At 41.2% G+C, this 12,408-nt stretch overlaps 1 protein-coding gene across 3 annotated transcripts in view; it reads right to left on the reverse strand.

Annotated features, from left to right (window-relative positions):
• Window positions 1-866: 866 nt before the first annotated feature.
• Window positions 867-12,408, reverse strand: part of TMEM200A (transmembrane protein 200A) — a 61,763-nt gene continuing 50,221 nt past the window's right edge. For all 3 annotated transcript variants that reach the window (XM_067293734.1, XM_013959144.2, XM_013959143.2), the window contains one exon: window positions 867-4,028. In XM_067293734.1, coding sequence (XP_067149835.1) covers window positions 2,537-4,012 — 1,476 coding nt within the window. In that variant the 5' untranslated portion in view covers window positions 4,013-4,028 and the 3' untranslated portion in view covers window positions 867-2,536. The remainder of the gene's footprint in view (window positions 4,029-12,408) is intronic.

The raw sequence follows: 12,408 nt of genomic DNA on the forward strand, positions 1-12,408 counted from the left end.
CAGAAATTAAGTCATAGCCGACTTTTTTTTAATATTGAACCACTGGCTGGACTTAGCAGCTTAGACTTTCTGCCTTATGAACCATTTGACACACATTTTTTAAGTTTTGAGATCTGAAAATTACTGGAAGCAAGGTTATCACTTTTAATTTTATCATGTTACTTAATACAGTTTTTAAATGTAATAGATGAATGTATTATTTCCAGAACATACAGTGAATACTATTATCTGAATGAAACACTCCATTCTGAGCTACCTTGGGAAGGTTTTTGTAGCCAGTCTGTCAACCACAGAATTTCATTGAATTGTGCTATTCTGATTTTTTGCTCTGAGTCAGTAGCTTTACCTTGGTCTCCCAAGTGGATAATAAATTTTTCTAAAGTGAGTACATTTTTAGCTACCACATATCTATGTTAAAATTAAAAACTCATGCCCTGCTATACTTACAAAAGGACTACTGCTCTCAGATATGATAGTATCCAAAAAAACAGTCTTTTAAGCTAAGATTCAGTTTAGTTATTCAGGAAAGAAAAACTTACATTACTCATTTTTAATAGCGTTCCCCATTTTTGTAAGCATACTTACCACCAAAACTAAGAAGAACAGGATGGCAGGTTTCTGTATATCAAAACCATTTCTGAATATACTTCATATTACATACAAAAAATTTAATATTAGAAATATGTTAAAATCAGCCTTTACATGTATATCAATGTCATTGAAATCCATTAGTCATAACCAAATATCTAGCGGCAAGCTAGTATGTTAAACACAATGTTAAAAGTAAAAACATAATGTTATGATACCTAACTACGTTCTGATATGGAGGATTTGAGATTATAGAGGAAAAACATGTCTTACAAAAGTTAAATAGATACACATTTTATTTTATTTCAAAAAATAGCAAATGTCTTAAGAACACAAACCAGAAAGTTATTAAAAGCTTCATAGCAAAATATTTAGCCAACTCTGTTTAAATATATGGGCTTGAGGTTCTAATAAGTAACACTATGCCTCAATTCACAGAGCAGGTAATGCTCCTGACACACAAACATCACACAGTTGAAATGTGGAGCTGAATATATTTAAAAAAAAATAGAGAGAGTATTTTTATCTTTGATCTTTCATGATCAACTGAAGTACCATAACATTTTAACATGTTTGATTCTTTTGGGGAAAAGCTATTAAAATAATTCCTGAATATTTAGGTTAACTGACTCAGAGATGACAAATTAAGACCAATATCCTGGTAGGTGAGCCATGCAACTAGAAGTCACATTCTCCAGCATGGCTGTTATGGCAGTATAACAGCCTAAATGCCTTAATGAAACACAGGAAAACTTTCTGGTACACATATTCAGATTCTTATTTTCTTCAGCAATACCCTACAACTGCCAACTGCAAAGCTTGCTTCACTGAGAAAAGAGTGTTAAATGTCACTTCCTTTTACAAAGTCTTGTAATGTAAATTTCCATAGCTAAGCCTCCAGTAAGCCCTCATGCTAATAATTATGTGAAATATCTAAGTCAAAATTTAGTCAAGGGGCTTTCATACTGTGTTAGTATAAATATTGAATCATATGCTTTGTTTCATTATTTCAAAAACAGAGATCTAATTATATAACTTCTGGCTATTTTAATAAGAGGCAATATATTAATTTTCCATTATTCTCTTCAGATTCATGTCATAATGTCATTTTACTATTCACCATGTTTCTAAAATCATGTTGACACTCATCTTGTGCCTATGATTTTAATTGAATTTGTATATTTAGATTTTAAAATTGCTGCCAATCAAAATGCTTTAGATAACTAATCCCAGAAGAATTTTCAGGTTTCTTATCCATGACTATTTTATATATGATTTGCTGGAATTACAAGATTAAATTATAATGAATGTAGAAAGATTATCATACAAAGCATACTTAATAATTCACAACACTGGTATTCAACTTGACCAGTTACAATGAATTTACAAAAATGGTTTTAATTATGCCTACTCTTTTCTATCCACCCACCCAATATGTAAACAAGTTTCTCACAATGATAATGGCAAGTTGGTAGTTACCAAGATGTATCATAGGTAAAAGACAACAGCTAGGATACGGGCCTGAATTTGACAATTCCAGTATGTACTCCTGCTCATTTTCCATTCTAGACTGCAAGCACCATTTTTAGAATCTTGCAGTCATTGAATAAACAGAAATTACAGGTAAACAGAGCTTTTATTCTAATGCAGGCTTCTGGAACCAAATTGATAAAAAGTAACATGCTTATATAGACAGAAAGAATAGTGACTTGGAAAAAAATGGAATCAGTGGTACCAAAACTCTCTGAGCAATGATAATGTACAGTATTGCAGCTGTATGTTACTAAGACAAAAAACTCTTGGCATTGTGAAGATGAAGATCTCTGTTCACACAAGCCAATTTTAATGTGTTATCAAGCATTTAGTTAAAATTAGGCTTGTACTAGTTTCACTGAAAAGGAAACACTTGTCAAAATGCTATGATATCATGTAAATTGTAATTTAAATATTAAAACCTTGTTTCAGAAGTTCCCCGCTTTAGATTGTTACTCAAAAACTCATCATGTTCAAAACTCAAATTATTATGAGATCTTGATATCATAAGAAGCTTTTCCTTATTAGTAAAGTCTTTTTTGACTGCTGCTTGTGGCACAAGTAACCTATCCATTGGGTCCTCTTTGTTTTCTAGTTTCATATATCCTTTACTGTTACTTCGATCCAATCTGGGCCAGCTGGGATGTTTCCTTTGTTCAGCTTGGACAGTGAGTGTAGATGGACCTCTGTCCAGGTCCAGGGACTTTGAATGTGAAGACAGAAGATGCAAAGATGTGTTGGACCCAAACTGTTTTCTGGCAGCACCAGGCGATAAAAGCTTTCCTGTGCTTGATCCAAGAATCATAGAAGATTTGAACTGATCAGATGGAGTGTCCACAAATGAGTTATGTCGTGGTAGCATGGTGGTGACTGGTTTGTAGGATTCATTGGTATCAGTTAATGGAATGGCCAGAGAATCCATTGACAGATTTCTAGACCAACTTCTAGTGATCTCTGAGTCCTCAGTTATGTTATCTATACTGGGTTCATCAATAACACAGTTATTCAGCTTAATTACTGGCAGTGTGAAAGCACTAATAGAAGATGATACGATGGATTTTGTCTCACACTTTATAGAGCTAGTGTTTTTGTCATCTGAAGCCTTGCTGGAGTGAGGGCAAAGTCCAAAGACAGAACCAGATTGCTCAGTCAGCAAAGGTGGTAGAAGGCTAGTGGTGGTCCTATCTTCATTTAGGATAATCTCATCTTCTTCGGCAGAACTATCCATTCTAAAATTACTCCTGAAGTCAGAGAAAGACGCAATTGTGTTTGCAGCTAGCCGTGATGCACACGAGCTCCCACTGGGCCTGAGTTCTCCTTCCCCCAACAAGCCACTGAAGGTACCACTCAGCTGCTTTTGTTCCTTGATTCTCAGGGTGTGGATGTCTATTACAGTGGAGTATATGTCTCTCATGTGTACGATTTTTGTTTCCTTGTCACGGTTTTCATGTAGAATGGCATTTGCGCAAATAAAAATGAAGATTCCAATGCCCATAGTAAAAGGACCCAACATTTTCATCTTATCTGAGTGCACATGCTGTTCAAAGAAACGAAGTAAAATGCTTCCTTGGCTTCTTAGAACCTGAGTTTCATTTACTGATAGATTATCTTCAGATCCTAAAAGCTGTTCCTTTTGTGGCCAGTATCCAAGGATGGCCATTGCAATTCCCAAGAATGCAATAAGCACTCCTAAAACAAGGAAGAACCCTGATGGGGAATAAAGTCGGATTTTGCCTCTGACAATTACTACATCTGCTCTGGGCCGGCATCTAACTGGTTTCTTCTCCTCAGAAGCTGGTGACGTGGCAAGATTTACATGCTGCTGAGATCTGGCAGAGTCTTGCCTTTTTAAGGCAGCCAGTCCTGTTATTACTCCTCCAGTTGCTATCATAGCTCTATACTGTGCCCTGGAAAAAAAAAGAAAAAAGCAGAAATACTTATGCAAACTTGTGTGTGGACATATGAATAACACTTTGTTAATCTGTAGATATTTCTTGATAAGTAAAATATTCATGACTTTTAAAAAGCTATCACATTTTAACTGTTCCACATAATGGCAATTTTCATAAAGCTTTTGTAAAAATCAGCCAGGAGTCTTTTAGCACTGTAAATATAGGTAATAAATCTTCCATAAATGATACAGATATTAGCAGAAAAGCAGTAATCTTAGTGGTGGTATGTCAGGATTAGAGATGAAAATATTCGAAAGTCATTGTATCTAGCTTACTTCTAAACAGGTCTCCAAGAAAGTCAATAACATTATTGCCTTGTATAAGCTTTAGGTTATTTAGGCACTTTAGCTAGTAGCACTTTTTAATTAAAAACTTCTATGACATATAATTATGATGAATACAGATCATTCTACATATCCTCTTTAAGAGATTTTTCCTTGTAGATTTCAGCATACATTAATATATATTTATTTCATCATTTAAAGCAGCTTTTATTAAGCCTATTCAGTTCATCTGAGTCCCACCTACTTGCATTTCCTAATAAAGCTGATCCTTTCTTTACGTAAATCTAGATCCTTCTTCTCCCCACTTGGTTTCTCATGGACTATAAAACATCGTAGCTCAGCTTAGTTTACCAGATAACAATTTTTCACCAATTTCAAGTTCATCAATTCAAAGCTTCATCATCTTATGAGAAAAAAAATTTCATTTTAGACTTATTTTCATAACTTGGTGTCTACTATATGGGAAACATTAACCAGCATGAGTTTAAAAAGAGGAAGTCATATCTGATAGTTTGCTATGAGCAGGATTAACAAATGAAACAACAAAATTCAGGATTATTAAATTTTATTTTATACAGCATCTTATAATCAGACTCCAAAAGAGTTTCTGAGCTTTATTAATGATTATTAGAATGGATGCTGTATAATGTTACAGAGTATAGTTAAGATACTATAAGCAAGGTATGAAAAAATTACATTCTCTTTGGTGGCCTTACTAGACTCAGAAAGAAAGAATGGTTTACAATCTGTTGCAGATAAAAGGGCTCTACTTCAAAGATGGAGATGGTTTTACAGGGAGACAAAGCCAAGTTGGACAGGGTGAATAAAGTGAGAGGCAGAAAAGCAGAGGCAAAGCAAACTGGTGATTGCCTGCAAATTACAGGCAGTAATTTGCATCAGTTATCTTAAAATATTTATGTCTTTAAAAAATTCTAACAGCACACACATGCAAAAAAGATGAGCTATATTATGGTCTGAGAAACAAACAGACGGGTTGTGTATTTGGACATTATCATAAATTCCCAATGATGCAGGTGCCACATGACACAGCTAAGAACAGAATTGGTCAAACCTGCCGGTTGTGAACTTCATTATGAAATTAATAGAGTTTGAGACATGTGGCCAAGTAGAAGTACTAATCCAGAAAAAATGTATCCAGTGTTCATTACTATCTGTTAAGCAGCAATTCAGATGACAGACAGAAAGAGCGGCAACCCGAATTCCCTCCCTGCATCATCCTAATTAAAGGACAGAATGTTCCCCCTCTTTCTGTGAGAAACCTTTTTGATACAAAGGAAAGACCTGAGTAAAGAGCTCAGGTATTGATGCATACATTATCTTCTGAATTTCTGAAAGGAAAATTCACAGGATTATTCCAAAATCTTAGAAACTTCAGTTGTAGTTTGGGGGTTTGTATTCCTAAACTCTTTGGTAAATCTCAGCCTTTGTAATTAACTTTCATTTTTATGCAGTCTGGGGAATTTCAATAGTTCAGGACAACTTTTTTAAATACAAAAGCTTGAAAATGCACTAAAGAAGGTTATGTGAGTTTGGTATTTTTTAAAAATGAAAACAAAAGTTTCTCATGCCTATGTGTTTAAGGGTTTCTGCCAAAACAAAAGATCATTCTTCTGTAAAACAATGTTTTGAACCCCCAGGCAGAAATAGGAATTATCCACCATAAAAGCTGTTGTATTTTTTTATGATTCAATTAAAAGTAATTAATTTTCTCTACAAAATAAATTAACAGAATTAAAGCATCACTTTACTTAAATGAATAGACCATTTACCATATAATCTAGTTTGCTCCCTTATTCTTTTGCAGATTCTAGATCTTTGTGGGATAAGAAGTTTCCCTGCTCACGTGGTATTTTATGGGCGGGCATAAACCCACTCTGTCCATTCTCAGTGCTGCCAAGAAGCTGCACAGGTATGTCAGGTAATGAAGCCCAGCTCTGCCTGTCAGCACTATGCTTATCACAGCTCCCTGGATTGCACCAGCTGATGCAAAGGGTAAGCACAGTGAGCTCACATCCACTTGCTAAATATTTTAAACATTCCTCTAGGATGAATTCCCCTCTAACTCTGAAAGTACAGATAAAAAAAAATTCCTAAAAATTACATTTTGAGGTATGTTTCTACAGCAAATTCTTCTCATTTACAGACTTTACAAAGACTGCAGGAGAAACACATCTCAGTTTCATTAATAACTGTTCTCCAGTAACTTTAAGGATGGAGAGGAATTGAGATCTCTTAAAGTGAAAGTGGGAGCAAAAGTGAGCTCCCTTAAGTCACCTGGCTCCTTCTAGTATTTCAAGCGAACAACAGATCGTTCCCCTAGCCCACTGTTCCCCTACCCACTTCACCTGTAGCAGAACTTAGACCTAGGCGAGAGAAGCTGGCTGCAACAAGATGCGACTGTATTTTATACATAGAAAGCGTCTCTATTGTATTTGTGGAGGTCACATCAACATTATTGCATCTCCTTTCCTTACAGCTTCAGTTAACAGCTGAATTTTGATCCCTTTTACATCTAATACAATCAATGGAATTCATACAGACATATTTGTATAAGATGATTTCATACAGACAACTTTTCAGAAACTCATTACAGTGAAATGCATTTAAGATGGGGAACCTTTTTCCAGAAAATATTGTGTTTAAAGTGACATTGTAGATACACCTGAATTATTTTGCAAATCTGTTCATTTTCACCATACAACAGCCATAATGAGTACCAGTGACAAATGTCGATTCTCAGTAATGAACTTAATGTAACAATTGCACATAGTATTACTAAAAAGTCTGAACTCAAACATCTGAACAAACAAACCTTGGAAGATTTTGACTCAGAAGTAAGGAAAGATTATGTTAAGAGCTCAGGCACAATCCTTTTTAGTGGCACTGTGAATGACACACACTTGCTGTAAAATGAATCAAATAGTGGTAAAATGGATGTGGAATACAGGAAAAAAGGAAGGCACAGGCCTGTAATTCATTTTATAAAACATAATTATCTTGCTGACACAAAGGCACCACAGTTGTAAAGCTTCTTTTAAAGAACAAATGTTGAGTGTTTTATTTAAAGCTTCTGACTCTCTAACCTTATAGCTGTTCTATTTGTTTCACCTTCAACAAGAACACCAGTTCCAAAAGCCTAGATAGTTTATGGTTTTAGTCTTGAAAAAGACAGTGGCCCAGATTTACCTCTGCATTAACATTGCTTTGTGTTGGGCTGTTGTTACAAAGTGGCCGTGACACTAGCTCTGTCAACCACTCAAAGATCACCAAGAAAAGTCTATCTCGGTATAGACCCAGTAAAGTAGCTCCTACTCACACTTTCCACTGCTTCCTCTCCTCATTGCTAGCACAGAGAGAATGACTCAGGCTCTCGATGCCTAACTTCTAACTTCTTTAATAGCCTTCAGCAAGATGTGCTTCACCTTTAATCCAGGCTGTAGGCTAAGCACAGTCCTGTACATCTGGAAGGCTTTCTAGGAGCTGCCATACAAAAAAACAAGAAAAGATGGAGCAACAGGTTGTTACGTGCCCCTTAATACAAAGATGGAAAGGACCCATCAGCAGCCGCTACTACACAGACAGATTTGTCTGACAGGAGCCTTGGCAGGGCCTGCAGAGGACAGTAGACAAGTAGGCAAAGACAAAGAAAAGGAGCCTGAGGAAAGGATTTGGATGAGACCTGGAAAAATATGGGGGGGTACAGAGCCATGAGAGGCTTAGATGAGCTGGTACCCATTTAAGAAGATAATACTGGAGCCAGAGGAAAAAAGTCATGCAGGAAAGAGTGTGAAGCCTGGATGTAAAACAGATAATGATAAAAGAAGAATCAGTCTGGGATCTGGAGTGAAACCTGCCTCCTTCTTTGTATTACACTGGCCACCCAAGCCAAGGCTGCCAGGGAGAGTGGAAGGGATTCTCCTTTACCACTTTTCCATATGGGGAGATGTTGCCCAAATGCCCAAGGAAAGGCTGTCATGAAAGAAACTTAAAAGAGAAGGTAAAAACAGCTTTCAGAAATGAGTTTGTTGTGAGTAACCACTAGATGTGCGTTTACCCAGAAAGAAATGAAGTGTTTTCCTAACCAAGTCAGGAGGTCAAACAACTCACATATCAACAAAGAAACAGAGGCATTCGATTTGTTCTGTGATACAAAGGTAAGGCAGAGGTAAATTATCATAGACAAACTGTGTAATTTAGCACATGTGGATCATAATCGCTCTTTTCTATTTTCTGTATTTGCATCAGTATGTCAGGCTACTGCTGATGTTCAGACATAAACATGGTGTATTTATGCTACTAACATTACCTCTGTCTGACTTTGCCAGTCTAGAGAAAGGAAAAGAGGCAGTAGGCAGGTGAACTGGGGACCTGCTACAGCAGCTGCTATCTCCAGACAGCTGCAGAGTACAAGGCAACTTGAACAGCCTAGAAACATCTGCAGGTAGGTATGGCAGATAAGAGGACTCACTCAGAGGCCTTTCAAAGGTAGGAACCACCCACTCAGGCTAAGCAGATGCAGCGTGGGTGGCAGGTACCACAATGGGATCTGAAAAATGGCCCCGTGGCCTCACTCAGTGATTAGTCCAGGTATAAGAGATGTGTCAACTGCAAGAACCTATAACAGACTTCAGATTTCCATCTTAACAGTAACTCAGACAACATCAGCTCTTAACACAAGGTCTGTAATCTAGGCAGCCTAGAGAATCAAAGATGTGTGCGCAGGAGCAAAGATTCAGGGGAAGGAATTGGCTTTACAGCATCTTATAATGGCTCCCACTAATTTCTCCTGGTTCCACAAGCTACAAACTACTACTACAGACGCAGCAGTTTGCGCAGCAGTGGTTGGGCTCTGACTAGAACTTGAGGATCTTGTGGAAGTTGTGGGCTTTCTGAGGACCCCCGAGGACCTAGAAGGTGATCGCTGTGAACAGGAAAGGGGAAGCTAGGCAAGGACAACTGCAGGAGGCCTTGACTTCTCCTGGGAAAAGCTCGTGGGAAAAGCTCCAGCTAGGAGTGGCTGCTGCTAACGAGCTCTCTGGGTTGCCCCTGACCAGAGGGGGTTGGGGCCTTTGATCCCAGTGGCCCTTGATTGGGCGGTCAAGCACCCTGTGAGTCAGTGCTAGGGAGAGGCCTATATAAGAGCCAGGCCTAGAGTGCAGTGAACAGAGGCAGTAGTTTGTGCAGGAGGGATCTTTGTTTCTGTTCCCTGTGGTGTACATTTCCTCAAGTATGGTCATGACACGCCGCACAGCGCGTTCCCCAGCGGCTGTTGGAGTTGCTGTGTCAGAGGCTTGGACCCAGACCGACCCTCTGACAGTAGATGCAGCCCTACAGGTCTCAGGCTGCAGGGAGTGCTTGGGGCCTCTCCGGGAGGCCTGGGCTGGCAGCCAGCTCTCCTGCAGGAGGTGTGCTGCTGTTGGCGAGTTGTGTCGTCAGGTAAGGGAGTTACGGGAGGAGGTCAGTAGGCTGCGCAGCATCCGAGAAGCAGAGCAGGAGATAGACAGGGTATTCTCGGAGACTGTACAGCTCCAGGAGTCCCAACCCCCCACAGCAGTGGAGTTGCCAGAGGGCTCTGTGCCGTGTGAAACGGTACATCATAACATCATAGAAGAAGGCTGGAAACTGGTCACTGCTCGTGGGAGGAGAAAGGCTCCTACTCCTCCTGAAGACCTGAAGCTGAAGAACAGGTTTAGTGCCCTCCAGGATGAGGAGGAGATGGGCATGGCTGCCAGGGAAGTACCTGGGACAACAGACCCTGTGCCCTGCCGGAACGCCCGGAAGAAGCGGCGGGTGATTGTTGTGGGGGACTCCCTGCTGCAGGGGACGGAGGCACCTATCTGCCGACCTGACCTCATGTCTAGAGAGGTTTGTGGCCTGCCGGGGGCTCGTGTGAGAGATGTCATGCAAAGACTGCCAAGGCTCGTCCATTCTTCGGACTATTACCCACTGCTGCTCTTTCATGTGGGTGCCAATGACACCAAGGGCAAACTGGAGACCATCAAGCAGGATTTCAGAGCTCTGGGGATGGTGGTCAAGGGTCTGGGAGCCCAGGTCATCTTCTCCTCAATCCTGCCAGTGAGGGGGATGGATGAGAGGAGGAGGAGACAGACTTTCCAGGTTAACGACTGGCTGCGCCGCTGGTGTTGGCAACAGGGTTTTGTTTTCTACGACCATGGAACCCTGTTTGAAGATCGACAACTGATGGCGAGAGATGGGATCCACCTCACTAAGCGGGGCACGCGGGTCTTTGCCAACAGGTTGGCCAACCTGGTAAGGAGGGCTTTAAACTAGGTATGATGGGGGAAGGGGAGAGTTATAGTGACAGGGTAGTTGGCAAAAGACTGCTCAAGTCAGGATGCCTCCAGCAGGTGAATGCAGCCAGGGAAGTGCACATGGGATGTGGCTATGGAGGACCCTCTTGTACCCCTCCTGGGAAACCTGCATGCTCGATCACCTCCCTGAAATGCCTGTACACCAATGCACGCAGCTTGGGGAACAAACAGGAAGAACTAGAGATATGTGTGCGGTCGCAGGGCCATGATCTCATTGCCATTACAGAGACATGGTGGGATAGCTCGCATGACTGGAGTGCTGTCATGGATGGCTACGTGCTTTTTAGGAAAGACAGGCCAGGAAAGCGAGGTGGTGGAGTTGCTCTTTATGTGAGAGAGCAACTGGAATGTAATGAGCTGTGCCTAGGGGTGGATGAAGAGCGAGTCAAGAGCTTATGGGTAAGGATCAAAGGGCAGGCTAACAGAGGTGACACTGTTGTGGGTGTTTACTACAGGCCACCTGATCAGGATGAGGAAGTTGATGAGGCCTTCTACAGACAGCTGGAAGTAGCCTCACAATCACAGGCCCTGGTTCTCATGGGGGACTTCAACCACCCTGATATCTGCTGGAAAGACAACACAGCTAGGCACAAACAGTCCTGGAGGTTCCTGCAGAGCATTGGTGACAACTTGACACAGGTGCTGGAGGAGCCAACAAGAAGAGGTGTGCTGCTGGACCTCGTACTAACAAACAAAGAAGGACTGGTGGAAGATGTGAAGGTTGGGGGCTGCCTTGGCTGCAGTGACCATGAGATGGTGGAGTTCAGGATCCTGCGAGGAAGCAGCAGGGCACCAAGTAGGATCGCAACCCTGGACTTCAGGAGAGCAAACTTTGGCCTCTTCAGGGACCTACTTGGAGGAATCCCATGGGTGAGGGCCCTAGAAGGAAGGAGTGTTCAAGAGAGCTGGTTAATATTCAAACATCACTTCCTCCAGGCTCAAGAGCAGTGCATCCCTATGAGTAGGAAGTCAAGCAAAGGAGGCAGGAGACCTGCATGGATGAGCAAGGAGCTCCTGGCAAAACTCAAGCAGAAGAAGGAAGTATACAGCAAGTGGAAAGGGGGACAGGCCACTTGGGAGGAATATAGGAACGTTGTCAGAGTATGCAGGGATGCGACGAGGAAGGCTAAGGCCCGTTTGGAATTAAATCTGGCTAGAGATGTCAAGGACAGCAAGAAGGGCTTCTTCAAATACATCAGCAGTAAGAGGAAGACTAGGGAAAATGTGGGCCCTTTGCTGAATGGGGTGGGTGCCCTGGTGACGAAGGATGCAGAGAAGGCAGAGTTACTGAATGCCTTCTTTGCTTCAGTCTTTACTGCTCAGGCCAGCCCTCAGGAACCCCAGACCCCGGAGGCAAGAGAGAAAGTCTGGAGAGAGGAAGACTTTCCCTTGGTGGAGGAGGATTGGGTTAGAGATCATTTAAGCAAACTTGACACCCACAAATCCATGGGCCCTGATGGGATGCACCCACGAGTGCTGAGGGAGCTAGCGGATGTTATTGCTAAGCCACTCTCCATCATCTTTGAAAGGTCATGGAGAACAGGAGAGGTGCCCGAGGACTGGAAGAAAGCCAATGTCACTCCAGTCTTCAAAAAGGGCAAGAAGGAGGACCCAGGGAACTACAGGCCAGTCAGCCTCACCTCCATCCCTGGAAAGGTGATGGAGCAGCTCATCCTGGAAGCCATCTCCACGCATGTG

The sequence above is a fragment of the Apteryx mantelli genome, chromosome 3, assembly GCF_036417845.1.
Source record: "Apteryx mantelli isolate bAptMan1 chromosome 3, bAptMan1.hap1, whole genome shotgun sequence".
Classification (NCBI taxonomy): Eukaryota; Metazoa; Chordata; class Aves; order Apterygiformes; family Apterygidae; genus Apteryx; species Apteryx mantelli.